This window comes from Haliotis asinina, chromosome 5 (assembly GCF_037392515.1).
Source record: "Haliotis asinina isolate JCU_RB_2024 chromosome 5, JCU_Hal_asi_v2, whole genome shotgun sequence".
Lineage (NCBI taxonomy): Eukaryota > Metazoa > Mollusca > Gastropoda > Lepetellida > Haliotidae > Haliotis > Haliotis asinina.
In genome coordinates, this window is record NC_090284.1 from 43,129,699 (window position 1) to 43,146,065 (window position 16,367).

The 16,367-nt window shown below is 37.5% G+C and overlaps 1 protein-coding gene across 1 annotated transcript in view; it reads left to right on the forward strand.

The window, feature by feature from the left end:
• Window positions 1–16,367, forward strand: part of LOC137284541 (spermatogenesis-associated protein 20-like) — a 38,454-nt gene that overhangs the window by 1,521 nt on the left and 20,566 nt on the right. Inside the window, exons 3-12 of the mRNA XM_067816383.1 lie at window positions 54–273; window positions 1,141–1,287; window positions 1,983–2,181; window positions 2,782–2,912; window positions 5,183–5,287; window positions 5,948–6,022; window positions 8,289–8,498; window positions 9,485–9,677; window positions 10,532–10,700; window positions 12,983–13,191. Coding sequence (XP_067672484.1) covers window positions 54–273; window positions 1,141–1,287; window positions 1,983–2,181; window positions 2,782–2,912; window positions 5,183–5,287; window positions 5,948–6,022; window positions 8,289–8,498; window positions 9,485–9,677; window positions 10,532–10,700; window positions 12,983–13,191 — 1,658 coding nt within the window. The remainder of the gene's footprint in view (window positions 1–53; window positions 274–1,140; window positions 1,288–1,982; window positions 2,182–2,781; window positions 2,913–5,182; window positions 5,288–5,947; window positions 6,023–8,288; window positions 8,499–9,484; window positions 9,678–10,531; window positions 10,701–12,982; window positions 13,192–16,367) is intronic.

A 16,367-nucleotide genomic window follows, 5' to 3' on the forward strand; every position in this document is an offset into this window, starting at 1 on the left:
TAGAATTGTATACTTGATGAATTTTAAACATTTCAAATTGTCAATCTTTGCAGGTATCCCTGGGGTCAGGAGGCTTTTGACAAAGCAAAGGCTGAGAACAAAGTGATATTTCTGTCTGTAGGTTACTCCACATGCCACTGGTGTCATGTGATGGAAAGAGAGTCATTTGAGAATGAGGAAATTGGACGAATCCTGAATGAGAACTTTGTCAGTATTAAGGTTGATCGAGAAGAGAGACCTGATGTTGACCGTGTATATATGACATTCATCCAGGTGAGTGCACTCCGGACTAATCATTAATCACTACTGGCAAACTAGAAAAGTTGGACTGGTGCGGAAATGAATTTAGTAGTAGGTGGTGCATGGCAATGAGCAAACCCTTCTGGCAAGTGGAAGGCAGAACAGATGTAGTCTGGTGCATAACAATGAAATTGATTCCATATATGTAGCTGCACACATTTTGCTCATAAGACTCTCACATGATAAGTGTCTCAAGTCAGAAGATACTGGAACCCACCTTCACTCACAATGGCAAGAACCAGTGGCCAGCATTCATACATGCTGAAATGGGTCAACTGTCAGGTCTATGCTCAACTTGTCCTTGTTGGCCAGAAATCACTTTCATATGATTCTTGATATTTGTTATATGTGTCAGTCTGCAGTTTAATTTGTTTAAGAGCATTTAAGCTGCTGCATTTAATGTTTTGATGAATTACTTCAAACCAGAAGTTGTATGTTCATCATCTATAAATTGATCAATATATTTAGTCAGATACATTGATATAATTATATTTTTACTGTTTTGATAAACAGAAAACTTCCATTTTTAAATGCTTTTTGATATGTACATTACTTCATGAATACTTAATGACTAGTCTGTGCTCTTTATGAATATTATGAATGCATACAAATTATGAAAAGTGTTTCATCTTTAAGAAGTGACAGAAGCATTCATTTTTATTCTGTACCACAGTATATACTATTCATATACAGTTATCACTATTCCCTTATTCAGTGAAGAATAATAGCCCACCTCATTATTTATCAATTGATTGATCCAGTTATCAATAGTTTTTATTTCATTGTTATAAGGAAATAAAGTGTAAATATGCTTGTTATTGATTATTTCTGTGTTGCCAGGCTACAAGTGGAGGAGGTGGCTGGCCTATGAGTGTGTGGCTGACCCCAGACCTCAACCCCATAGTTGGAGGAACATACTTCCCACCCAATGATAAGTACTATGGAAGACCAGGGTTCAAAACAATACTGCAGAATATTGCTGAGAAGGTGAGGATGGCTTTCATTTAATTTAAATGTGGAAAGAAGTTACATTTTGTAGAATCATTAATCTAATAGCCTAAATCAGTGATTTAGACCATAATTTAAATCCATTCTATTTCAGTTACTCCCCTATATTTTGCATTTCACGCAGATAGATAACAGTTGGAGAGAGTAATTAACAAACACTAGGCTCGTTGTCACCATAGCACTGTTACCAGGAGCCAGGCATCATGGGTTCAAGTCACAGTTGCTCCCTCGTTATGTTTCCTCCTTTGCTTGCATCATAACCTGTCCACAGTTAACCCATGTGATAAATGACTAAACAACTAATAAATTCATGCTTTCTTGTTCAAATTGTTCTAAGTAATATAACAGAGGTAACTTTTGGTGCTGTAGAAATTGTAATCAAATGGAAAAATATATCTATTCTATCAGTGGAGTTTTAACATAGACAAGCAGATCTATGTATAAATAGATAAAATTTCAGTTTCCCTAAGTAAATAAGTTTATAACTGTCTCTGGTTTGTGTATAAAAGTCATCCTAGAGAGATGAACTCAGTAAGCATGATCAAGATAAAGGACTCGGGAATGTTTTGTTTATGCCTTGAATTATGACTGGTAAGATAATTACAGGTAAGAAAAATGAAAGAAAGATGGTGAAGCTGAAGTAAATACACAGTGTAACTGTTTCTCTGTTTCAGTGGAGAACAAAAAGGGATGACCTAGAACAAAAAAGTGAAGTTGTCAGGAGCTCTTTGTCGAAGATGACGAACATCAGTGACAAGGGGGAAAATGCTCTGCCTTCAGAACCCCAAGTTATGAAATGCTTTGGTATGCTAGTCGTCAGCTATGATGAGGAAATGGGAGGATTTGGGAAGGCACCAAAATTTCCCCAACCAGGTAAATGTGAGACTTTTGAGCGTAAATGTCCTTGATTTAATAAACTGGCTTGATTATTCAAGTTACATTTGACTTCAGTTCTTCATGTCTGACTAGGGAAGGTAGGATAGTCTTCTGGTTAAAGTGTCTGCTCCTCACGCTGAAGATGCAAGTTCAGTTCCACTAATGGGTCCAATGTGTGAAGCAAATTTCTGGTGTCCCCTGCTGTGATATTGCATGAATATTGGTACAAGTGGCATAAAGCCATAGTCACTCACTCATGTTTGAATAATAGGGACTTGGTAAGTTTGCACGAGACAAATTCCTCCATTTGGATTGATTGGTTGAATGTCAAGATACTGTTTACCTCTGCTTACTGATTGTGTGTTGGTGTATGCTACATCAGTCAGGCATTAATAGATGTTGTTACCAACAGTCAGTTATGGTTAAGGAGATGGTTAAGGAATGGTCAGATCCGAGTCAGTGTAGTGTGTCTGAGTGGGGCATCACTGTAAAGCTGTGGCATCACATCTCAGTGGCTAGCATTATGAGTTTGTTAAATAAGCAAGTGGTCCATACTGTTAGCTCACCACATCTCTAAAGCAGTATAGTTTGTTCCAGTAAATTTCAACTTCTTGTTCCGCTTCTATGGGAGTAATCGCGACGGTGAAGAAGGGCAGCATGCCCTGAACATGTGCAGCCATACACTGAAGATGATGGCTAAAGGTGGCGTCCATGACCATGTGGCTCAGGTGAGACATACTCTCAGGTCACACTCACGAATTAAAACATTTGCTGAATAATCAACAACCTAATCATGGGTTCAAAAATCCCATCACCCGACGCCCGGGACAAGTCAGTTTTCATTTCGGGCAGTCAGATACAAGTAATGGTATCTTACTTGTATGTGGGCTACTAGATAATTTCTGCTTGCGGTTTCAAACAGCCTATAAACTTGGATTTTATTTCATATTTGCTCAAAATATAGCTTTTAAATTTCACATTCTAAGGAAGCAGAGTTGCTGTTTGTCACTTCTGAAAAAAGAGTCCACTAAACATTAACATCAAGTACCATCAGGAAGGATGACAATATGTGGATGAACAACTTCTTTATGACTGTGAGAGGGATTTTTTTATGTTGGTTCTAACACCGTTATCAAGCAAGCCCTGTCACAAGTGGCCTTATAAAAAAATTTTGGAACCCTTGCTAAGGATTATCTCACTCAAGGTTATTCAATGTTGTTACCCCCATGCATTGGTGAGACACTTAAATTAATCATTCAGGACTGACCCGTGAAGATAATGGGTTACATCCATATCATTAAGACCTGACTATCAGGATCGCTGACTTGATTGACTCATGTGTTCATATCCCCATTGTGTAGATTGATGTTTATGGTATTAATCACCAAATGTCTTGTTTGATTATTTACTGACCTGTAGTCATATAGCTAGAATATTGCTGAGTGCGGCTTTAAACAACCAACCAACCAACCATTCAGGGCAGACAATATCCTATATAATATTTAGGAGATAAACATCATGTGTTGGCCAATTTCCGAGTGTTATTGAGTATTTGAAGCACGGGAATGCATTTGGAACCGACGGCGTCAAATGAAATGTTCCTGTGCTTCAAATACTCAATAACACCCGGAAATTGGCCAACACATGATGTTAATCGACATTGTAAACACAAAAGTAAACCAAAGGGGTTTAAGTGTCTGCACTTGTTTACATCGAATACGGACACAGCAGTGAAGTGTCATCAGCTGGCCGTTTCAGCTGGTTCTCATGGTAGCATCTGGAGTTGCTCATTTGTGACGTCATTCTAACTTTACGTCACAATATGATTTGAATGACGTCACCACTGTTGATGACACAACAAAACAATTGTTTACGAGTCAATACGCGGTGAATAGTCTTTCAGTTTCCGGGAATCTAATACCATTTAATCATGTTTTTCAACCAATCAGATCACAGAACACAGTAACGTTTGGTTTACAATCCTATTTATCATTCATACACCTACACTACAACCCCTACAGAGACTCTTCACTATTGTTCATACGATGTAATGGAAGTTTCTATTATGTAATAACAACTTCATGCCTTGTTAAGGTAATGCATGTAGCACTGGTGATGTTGTAGACTTAAAATGTAGAGAACTCCTTACAGTAATGATGTGACAGTCTATTCTAGTAATTTCTTGTATTGACCCCCTTAGCATCCTGATTGTTTTCTGTTTAGAAATGATTAAGTTTTTACTACAGCTATTAAGTGTAGATGATAAAAAGAATGTAACATGTTTTCTTTGTACAAATCTATTCAAGACTCTTGAACTCTTAAATAGATTGAAGGGTTTTCCCCAGAATCCCCAATGAGATTCAGTCTTTTCTTTTGTCAAAAAACCATAACACTTTTACCCTTGTAATGGTCTTTAATCTGTGTTACATGCATATATATGCTACAGTCTCTTAAGATGTGAAAGTTTGTTTTGTTAATGCTGAATGGTTACAACTTTTGAAACAATACAGTGGATTCTGTCAGGTCCCTGCTCCGGTTTTCTCCATAATCTGTACTACTCTCTGAGTTATGGCAAAATTGTTCTTACCAGTAATTTAGTATTAAAGCATGCTTTATAATCCTCAATCAATTATGGATAACAGTCCAGACAATCAACTTGCTATGAGAACAATGTAATAAATATCTCTGTTAATTCCATTCACAAAGGTTAATGACTGAAAACATTGTATTACGTGGAAATTTACAGAGCAGCAATTCATGTGGACAGATATTTTCTACTGAAAGTATATATAGATAATATCTTGAGAAAAAAGTTGTTGGTTGTCCTTAACAAAGGGGAGTAACTCATCATGGCTGTGAACATGGTAACGGACAATCTTTGTCTAATCCGGATAGATGAGTCAGTCCCAGGCACAGTCCATAATATACAGATTCCACTGTACTTCACAGTTTTTGTGAAATGATTTATAAATGATCTGGTTGTTCCTCTAATGTTCAGGGTTTCCATCGGTACTCGACAGACAAGTTCTGGCATGTTCCTCACTTTGAGAAGATGTTGTATGACCAGGGTCAGCTTGCTGTGTCATATCTTGATGCCTATCAGGTGTGTATGGAGGACATACGTCAGTCCAGACCAATTTTATGTCTTGTTTTGTGGATTTTTGTCCTTAGAAAACCTAAAGGCAGGAATGAAAATGTTTTTTAATTAAATCACTAGTCAAAGTGGTATTCTTAAATGCAAAAAGTATTTTCCTTTGGGCAGTTTATGAAGTGTATATGGTTCAAAAACAATGATTTTTTTTTCTTTTTGTAAGTTTACATTTTTGGCCAATAAAAACATTAGGATTGTATTACTTTAGTGGGGAAATACTGACATTGATTATAAAGCAGTACTGATATAAGAAATAAACAAACCATTATAACTGAGGAAAATCTTTCATTATTTGATTATGATTTGTACCTAACTCATCACACTGCCTTCAAATGTACCACTTTACTTTTTCATGTCTTTATGAGGAATAGGAAGTGTTTATATACATGAGGCCATCAATTGGTTTTGTCAGCAGTCATATTCCTGGTTGTTTTCACATCTTTGAGGATTAACTCTTTCTGCTGTGGTATAAATATAGTATAGATCTACCTTTGCTTAATTTAAGCACAACTCTAAATGGCCATGATACTGATGGATTTACCTGATCATTTATACATCAATGAAGGTTTCTACAAGGAGAAATTTCACCATTTTTTAACACATATTTTACAGGCCACCAAGGACAAATATTTTGCAGATATTGCTAAGGACATCTTCCAGTATGTGTCAAGGGACTTGAGCCATCCAGTAAGTCCTACAGTCAAGTGTAATTGGTTTAGCTATATGATTAGATCTTACCTTAAAGAACAGTGGGTCCCGGGGTAGAATAGGTCTTCAGCCACCCATGTTTGCCATAAAAGGCGACTATGCTAGTTGTAAGAGGCAACTAACGGGATCAGGTGGTCAGGCTTGGTGACTTGGTTGACACATGTCATCAGTTCCCAATTGCACCGATTGATGCTCACATTGTTGATCACTGGATTGTCTTCTGCAGACTCGACTTTTTACAGGCCGCCGCCATATAGCTGGAATATTGCTGAGTCCGGCGTAAAACTAAACTCACTCAAAGAATAGTGACATCATTACAGTCATTGATACACACCAGGGATTGAAATAACTTGAAAATTGCTAGTGTACTCCAATGCTGTGTCACATGTAAAATCACTTACCCTGATAATTTTTCCTGTATACCAGACGATGTTCCCCTTCCATTTTTTAAATATGCAACATAACTAACATTGGAAAGTCAACTGGACACTGGTACAGTGTGGGATACAAATTTTTTTGTCCAACAGACAAAAAAACTTGACAATGGGTTATTTCTACCCTTGCAAATTTCAGTGAAACAAAGTTACTGAAACAGAAAATCATCTTGTAGGAATTATCGACAATATTCAGTACTGTCTGAATTTACAACGTTGTATTTATGAACTGATCTGATGCAAAAATAAGATGTCGTCATTATTGAGGGTCATTTATTATCTGTTATTCATTATAGGATATGTATAGTATTCCCAGAAATTATTGAGAATCATGTTGCGTCATGTAACTCATTACGTTTATTAACTTCTGGTGTTTTACTTACATAAACATGTTAAAACATCATCCTTTTACAGTCTCAGTCTTGTTTTAGTACTTTGTTAGACCTCCTCGCTCAGCAATGCATGCCTGAATACGCCTAGGCACACTACCCATCAAAGTTTGTAGGTAATCGTGTGAAAGGGTATCCCAATATTGGACCACCTCGGCCTTCATATCTTCAATATTTCTCAGTCCCTTTTGGTTTATTCTGTCCTTCATGACTCCCCACACATTCTCAATTGGGTTTAGGTCTGGGCTGTAACTGGGCAAGTCTAAAACTGGAACATTTTCGCCCGACAACCACTGTTTTGTGTAGCGAGCAGTGTGTTTTGGGTCATTATCATGCTGGAAAATCCAATCATCTTCATACAATGTTTGTGCTGTCGGAAGAAGGTGACCATTTAGAATGTCAACGTATCTTTCTTTTGTCAAGTTTCCCGTAAAAACACACAATGGCGTCACTCCGCGAGCCGATATGCCACCCCACATGTGAAACTTCGGGCTATGTTTTGGTCGCTGGTAGATAGGTTTGACAGTATCTTTGGTCCAAATTTTCACACAATTAGGGAAAAGCCAAACAGAACTTTCATCCGAAAAGAAAACATTATCCCAATCTTGATTTTCATGAGCCCAACACCAGTTTAAACGTTTTTCCTTTTGTGCATCTTTCATCAACGGCGAGGGAATTCCACGTTTTTTCACCCAATTAAGTCTCTGTAATTCCTGCCTAACTGTTTCATTGCATACCTGAGGACTTTCTCTGCTAATCATTTAATTTCTGATGTTCTCAACACTTTTCAATTTGCCCCTACTCTCAATCTGCCCAAGTCTTCGGCAATCCACAACACTGAATTTCCTAGGCCGACCTGCCCCTGCTTTGTGCTCTATCCCGGTTCCTGTTTGAATATTCTTCAAAGTTCTGTATACTGTAGACAGAGGAATACGATGTCTACAATCTAACACTTTAGCATCAGCCTCACCACTTTCAAAATCATCTAGAATGAGCTTTCTTTTCTCTCTTGCTGTAAATTCTGCCATGTCAACACAGGAAGCCGTCTGCTCAGACAAGGGAGATAACTCTTGACGTAATGAGCTGCCTTCTAAGCCTTCAAGAGTTGTCTCCCTTATTTAGTATGCTTAGTGCATAGTGAAAGCCCTTTTTCCAATCTTAGCATCATTAGAAAAAAAACAAAGATTTTCTCAATAATTTCTGGGAACACTGTATATGGCACTCATATCCATGCAACTAGTATGTGCTCAAGGTGTTTTTCCTTCGTTCATTGGATATTAATCTCTATGGAATTTTCTATTTAGTAGTCGAATAGTGCTCAAACTTAAGCTGTACATATATATACATGTTTAAAATGGAACTTACAAACCTCTCAGTTACATTCCTATGACAGCAATGTGAACATGGTTCTGGCGTGTTCAGGCAGGTGGTTTCTACAGTGCAGAGGATGCCGACTCCCTGCCTGACAGCAGTGCCACAGAGAAGAAGGAAGGAGCCTTCTGTGTGTGGAGACAGCAGGAATTGCAGGCACTTCTACCTGACAGGCTGGAGGGACACGATGACAAGACGGAAGCACACCTGTTCTCTCGGTACTACAACACTCAGGACTCAGGGAATGTTGATCCCTACCAGGTACATCATCATAATCATCATCACATCATCATCACCATAATCATCATCATCGCCATCATCATCATCATCATCATCATCGTCGTCGTTGTCTTATTGTCATCGCCTTAGCACTGCAGTATTAGTCGTAATGGCTAGAAAGATCTATAATCAGAAACATCTTTGATAGGAAAAATTCTTAATTATTATCGATAGGTGCCTGATCTGAGGGTGCGGGTTCGAATCTGTATGGGACTCAACCAAAGTAGTACTAGAATTTGTACTTTACTAAGAAAATGTAATCCCAGATATGACACATGTTACATATGACAACTTTCTAAATGGCATTGTGTAACTATAGTTTTTAGCTGTAGGAGCTGTGCCCATTTACACTTATCAGAGGGGCACACAAAGTATTCAGTCTAGACTACCACTTGTCCGAGTTCCATTTTTGTGGAATTCGCGGTGGCTGTGTGGATTAGGTGGCTGACTTTGTGTGCTGGCAATTAAGTGCCTGACTCTGAAGGTGCGGGTTTGAATCCTGTATGGGACTCAACAAAAAACATACTAGAATTTGTACTTTACTAAGAAAGTGTAATCCCAAATGTGACATATGTTACATTTGACCACTTTCTAAATAGCACTGTATAATCATTGATAATATTGCGTAAAAGCTTCTGTGACAAAGTAAAGGTTTAATTTTCCCTCACAATACACAAAGGTTGGTTTTTGTCATTGGGTGCTTCGAAATTATGTTTCAGAATGCTGTTTTATTAGTAATCCATGCACAAAAAAGTCACCACTCACCAGGGACGTGGCTTTTTGGGCATTTTGTTCAGGGTCACTTCTCTGATACTGATTGATAATCAATCACTAGCTTGGAAACAATTAATGATCTCCTTGATCTGTATCGAGAACCAGCCCAATATATCAGTGCAGTTATCTTCAGTCTTTAACAGAATACTGTTCCAACAGTACGCAGGTCATTTGAGTTTTTTATTGACTTTCAGGATCCACATGATGAGCTGAAAATGCAAAATGTCCTGATAGTGCGGGATGACATAGAGAAAGTAGCTGAGGTGTTCAACTTGAGTGTCGAAACCGCTGAGGAAGTCTTGCAGAAGTGCAGGGATGTGTTGTTTAATGTGAGGCTAAAAAGACCGAAGCCTCATCTGGACAACAAAATGGTTGCTGCTTGGAATGGTGTGTCTTTAGACATGTGTACTAGTGTAGACATCTAATATTGTATGGCAATGACAAACCGGGGAGAAATTGATGAACTCGGAGCACTCTTTGGCACGTCAGCATCAATATGGTTTATACAGAGTCCACTGTATGATATTTGTCCCTGTGTTTCTCTGTAATATTCAAGTCTTGAGTATACAGTGCCTTTCAGAAAGTGGTCAGATGTAGCAAATGTTACGTTTGATATTTGACTTTTTGTGTAGTACTAAATAATTTTTGGCCTGAGTCCCATATGGGACCAAGGCCACATCCAAAGAGTAAGACACCTAATCGCTATCACAGTTACCTGCTCAGCTGATGTGTGAGTGAGCGAGTTGGATTTACTCCACTTTAAGCAAAATTCCGGCAATATCATGATGGGGGACACCTGAAAGGCGACTTCACATATTTTACCCATGTGTGCAATCCATGAGCGTGATGAGTGAATGGTTTAACCACTGAGCTACCCCACCGCTACCGTGATTGCGACAGTAAGCCTCATATTTTTTACCATGGGGGCTGTTCCAATTTACACCTGTCAAAAAAGTTAACAAAGTATGTGAGTCTACTAGACTACTACTACTTTTTTGAAAGCTTCTGTGGCTCATTGGATCACTGACTTTGTGTGCTGTTGATTTGGTGCCTGCCTCTGAGAGTGTAGGTTTGAGGCCCATTTTTGTAGTCACTATCACCAGAAACAGTACTAGAATTTGTACTTTACTGTTTGTTCCAATGTACACATGAAGTCAGTCAACAAAAGGAATTGAGTAGATATGTCTCTCCCCAGTAGACAAGCAGTCTGTCTAGTAAAGTTTCATCATTGCATGTTGTAGGTCTGATGATATCCGGCTATGCCCGAGGAGGCCAGGTCCTTGGAGACACCCAGTACACTACTCGCGCTGTGAAGGCTGCAGAGTTCCTACAAACACACATGTACAGAGGGGATACAGGTGTGCTGCTCCGGAGCTGTTACACCTCACACGAGGATGGGGTGGATCAAATGTAAGCAGAGTTTGGATGTGTAACATGTCAGTCATTCACCTGATGAAGGGGCAAGAAGTAGCCATGAAATATCGAGTTGTGAAAATTAACGAAGTTGTAAATCCATACCATTTGTTTTCATGTTACCCATGTACTTGTTTTGTTACATTGTCACCTAGCCATTGGTGTATTGCCTGATTATGACCCTCTCCAGGTCAGTGCAAGTACAATTACTTTTTTGTTTGATAGTATGATTATAAGTTAACAAGTTTAACTAACAAACATTGCTTAAGATAAAAATTCTATCCAAATTCTGTTTTTATAATACAGCCATTGTGGTCCAGTAGTGATATCACTGTCTTGGAAGTTGACTATAAGTGCTCAGTTTAGTAGCTCTTATAAAATATTGAAAAATGAGGTATCGTTCTTTCAGAATTAGTTCATATTTTTAACACTTTACCTTACCCTACAGAGGACTTTATCGCCACACTTGAAAGCATATTTTTGAAATTTATCATTCGTTTTAAAATCAAACAGAGCATTTTAAATTTACAAAATAGGGGTTTACACATGATTGATATCAAAAACTTTGTTAACACCATGAAATTATCTACTCTCAAACTATACTTAAAAAAGACTAATCCTGGTAACCTGTGCAACTTTCCTTTTAAGGATATACTAAAATTTCAGAATATAATTGACGTCGATAATCCTTTTTGGAAAGATGTTTTGAAAGGCATGGAAATTATATTGTACCAAAAATATCATAGAGGCAGACAACATTAATGAAATCCTGTCTCATCATTTGTGGCAGAATAACAATTTCAATAACTCTAACCACATTATTAGACACTGGGCAATTAAAGATCTGTGTGATGAACATGAGTTTATATCCTTTGATCATTTGAAGCTTAAATTTGACATTAGAGGTACTCACATAGGTTTTGGATATGTTATATATATTTTACCTAAACCTTGGGAAAAGATTATAAAGAAACTTTGATACGTAAACATTAATGATCTTGCTATAAATTCTCTCCAAAAGGATTTCATATCCTCAAGAAAAGGTTCATGTGTCTTCTATGATAAATTGTAATATGAAAATGTTAATTCACACATGTGCCAAAAATTGGAAACATTATTTGATTGTCATGATTTTGATTGGCATTTGATTTTTGATACTTGTAGAAAGATTTTAAACGATGTGAAACTGTTAGAATTAAATAAATTTATCCACAGAATTGTTTAATCCAAAACAGAACTTTTTATAATGAATCTGGTTGACAATACCATATGTTCTTTTTGTAATGATTCTGCTGAGACCTCATGCCGTGTATATTGGGATTGTGATGAAACCAAAATGTTCTGGAAGAAACTTTAACAATGGATTACTACACATATCCAAACATGTATTTTGACAAAAAAATTGATTTGGTTTGGCTTTTTAGGTAAGAACCCACTACTGAATCACATAATCTTATCTGCTAAGAGGTATATTTACACTTGCTCTTTGAAAAAAACAATTCCGAAAGTTGACAATTACTTGTAAATATTGAAAGGCATATTTACCGCTGAAGCATTCATCTTTAGAAGAAATAATACTGATGAAACCTTTTCAGCCAAATGCTTTCCCGTCATCCCTGAATTTAACCCTGAATGACTATTTAACCCAAATCTGTTACTGACATTGATAATTGATGTACTCATTGTACTCTATCTGTAATGAGCCCACCAGTTGCTGTGTACACATATTCATCTTTATGTTTTATCATATTTTTGTACTCTTTATATTGGGTGAGAGAAAAAATGAGGTATCATGATTTTGTATGATTGAAAATATATGGGGCCATTCCCTCTGATCTATAAACATCATGTCAACCTTCTACCCCTAATGTTGCTAATACCAATGCAATAAAGTTCTGGTCTGTTCTATGTGGGGCGATGGTCCCAGTAGCCTAGTGGTGAAAGCGTTCGCTCATCACGCCGAAGACCCGGGTACAATTCCCCACATGGGTACAGTGTGTGAGTCCCATTTTCTGGTGTCCCCTGCCCGTGATATCGCTGTAATATTGCTATCAGTGGTGTAAAACCATACTCACTCACTCACTCACTCACTCACTCACTCACTCACTCACTATGTACTGCACTATGTAGTATTACATGTGTTGCAATCATGGTTCCAGATGTACCTTGTTGACAAAGTTTCTAAGGCATAAGAATGTAACCTATCAGATGTGCAATGCTTGTTGAAACAGCCCATACAATCATTCCAGAATAAATACCATGATCCAAATCCATTCCAGCACCGAGCCTATTGAGGGATTTGTGGATGACTATTCCTTTGTGATCCGAGGCTTGCTTGACCTGTACGAGGCTTGTTACGATGTCCAGTGGCTGGAATGGGCAGAACAGCTGCAAAGGAAGCAGAATGACCTCTTTTGGGACAGTGAGGGAGGAGGATTCTTCAGCACAGACGCCTGTGCAAAAAACATCATTGTTAGAATGAAAGAAGGTGAGAGCCTCATGGGTGAATCATAGGGGGATTTCAGCACTATATTTTCTCTTTCTCCCTGATTAGTTACTTGTGAATTCCATATGTGTGTAGGTTCTATTTATATTTTCTGTATATTATAAGTTGTTCACTGGTCATGAGGGGTCATGGGCTGAGGTTCCCTTTATGTTTGTTTATGTTCCCTGAACATGAAGGATACTTTAACCCATGGAGCCCGAGGGACCGGTGAACAACATATTTATCTTACCAAACACCTCAATGTTAATTTTGAAGTGTTTTAAGCATGGGTATCAGATCATGCACTTCATCCAACCAGTGTGAATCAAACAATTCGAAACTTGCATTTTCCTGCTTTTTCCCGTAGGTATTGTCTTAGTAAAGTTGCTGTGATGTAATTCCCCTTCTTAATGTTCACATGGACTGCATTTGAACGTTTTGTCGAAATTTGTTCATCGGAAAGAGAGTCAAAAGTTTTCGTAGCCATCTCTAGAATTTGTGGACAACACAAGAAAAACAGATTTAGAGTTATTTCCATTCCATCGATTTCCATTCCATTCCAAAACATCTGTAATTTCTGTGCATCAAGTGACATTTAATGTTATTCAAGATAAAAAAAGAAACTGCCATGAAGTACCGAATGAGTTGCTGTCGGCCGCAGGATGTAATGCAATGCATCTTGCTTGTACGCGGGGTACATTGAAAATAATAGAAAAGCAATCAACCAATCAGACTGTGACATTTGGTACAGATAAACTGCATTTCTACGTAAATTACACAAATGTTTCTATGAAAACTTAATTCTTATTAAGTCAGTTGCATACAAGTATACTTGTACTTTTGAAAATACTCAGTAGATTTGATCATACAGGCGTACACACAAAATTGTCAAATCTTTGCCTGCATACAAGTGCATAGATAATATAACTGAGGTATACTGAGAGGTTCTATTTCAACAGATGAACTTTGCAACTTGCAGTCTTTCTTATCATTTTTCATATTACGGATCCAGTGTAAATAACATTTAAACTTTTTACAATGAAGGGACAAAATACCCAATCACGTTTTGAATGAGGATACAATTTATTTGGTTACTCAAAGGAAAATTAGGATTCCCAATGTAGATGAACACAAGCGAGTACATCACTCAATGACCCAAACAGTTATCTGTGGCTCTGTATGTTTTTGTTTGTTTTTTTTTACCTCCCTCCTAATGCAGACTGATGTATAAGAGCACAAATATGGCACTGTGAAATAGGGGAGATAACTCTGCTAGATCGGTAACTTGAAGAAGCACTTTAAAATATCTGGAATGGTTTGACTCAGCATTAATATATTCCCAGTATTTCTGGGTCAGAAGAAGACCACAGTGCATATGTAGAAATCAACAGTATCATTAGGGATATGAATGTCTAATTTCCATTTTACTTTGCAGGTCTGAGGTAAATATTAATCATGATTAGAAAATGTTTGTCTTCAACTAATCAATGCATTATTATTATCCCCTGCAAAGCGTTTTGTCGGCTGTATTAAAATGCGTCCCATCCAACCGTGCACATCTGTCTTTTCAAGAGCAGAACTTTAAAACGGTTCAATATTTCTTCACCAAACTTGGCACATTGATAGATCTGTTGGTGTACTCATGCCCTTTGGTACTTTTGGGGTTTCCAGGGCGACAAGTTTGACTTCAACTGAAATTGGTGGTAGTGCTCTTTTCTGGAGCAGAACTCTAAAACCGTTCACTGTTCCTTCACCAAACGTGATGCGTAGATTGGTCTGGTGGTGTACCGGTGCCTTTTGATAGCTTTGGAATTCTGAATGAAATATTTTTTGCATTTCCATGGCAACAGATGTGACTTCAACTGAAATTGGTAGTAGTGCTCTTTTCAGTAGCAGAATTCTCAAACCATTCACTATTTCTTTACCAAATTTGGCACATTGATAGATGTGGTTTGTACTTGTGCTTTTTTATAGGTTTTGTACTCTGAATAAACCCCCTGGACATTTCCATCTCAGGAGGTTTGATTTAGACTGAAATTGGTGGTAGTTCTCTTTTCTGAAGTAGAACTCTTACTATTTCTTCACCAAAATTTACACATAGATTGGTTTGGTGGTATACAGGTGCCTTTTCATAGTTTTGGAATTCTGAATAAAATATTTGTTTGCATTTCCATGGCAACAAGTTTGACATCAACTGACATTGGTGATAGTGCTCTTTTCCAGAGTAGAACTCGAAAACCATTCCCTATTTCTTCACCAAACTCTTCTACATTCAGGAGCAGAACTTTTAAAACCATTTATTACTCTCCATCCACTTTTCTGTATACACAGCAACACATTTAACATAATCACAACTTGTAGACATATGCAAGAAGAATATTGTAGGGGATATTGATGAATGTGTCTTCTTATTCATTGTTTTATTATTATAGGATATTTAAATAGCCCAAATATCCATGCAACTAGTGCATGTTCAAGATGCTGATATTTGTTTCCCACAATCATTGGATGTCAGTCTCAATGTCACATCATATTATCAATCTCTACTCCCTGGGCAGTATTCAACTCTTACTGCCTTTTGCTGCCACAAGGTGCACCAAGTTTATTGTGACTCTCTCATTCAGTTACTGAATGAAGAAAATATGTATTCCTTTCAATGAGCTCAGTGTCTTCGATCACAAACTATGATGATAGCAGACATTTTCGATAATATGCTGCATAAACAATAAAAAGACAAAAGTAATACCAGCATAGATTCATTGGGGATATTTTTCATGTCCTAGAAAACCATGAAAGATTTTTCATCCAAACCTGGTTCATATGTTCAGTTTTTCATGTCCTTGAAAACCTGGAAAGATTTTACATCCAAATCTGGTTCATATATTCAAGTAGTGCCTTTATCTTTGAAGAAATATTTGAAATAATGAATTTGTTCCTGTTTCCATGGCAACAAGTTTTACTGTGACTGTTCATGGTGGTGTGTTTGTCCAGACCATATCTCTCAAACTAATATGTATTCTTTCATGAAACTATGCGCACACAAAGACCTGGTTGTCAGATGGTGTCTTGTGCTACTTGGGTGGTTAAGAATTTATGTTTTGTCCTTTTCGTTTGACTTTCATATTGATGTGTACCTGAATACAAAGTTATGGTTTCCTTATTGTTCTAAAAGGTCAGTA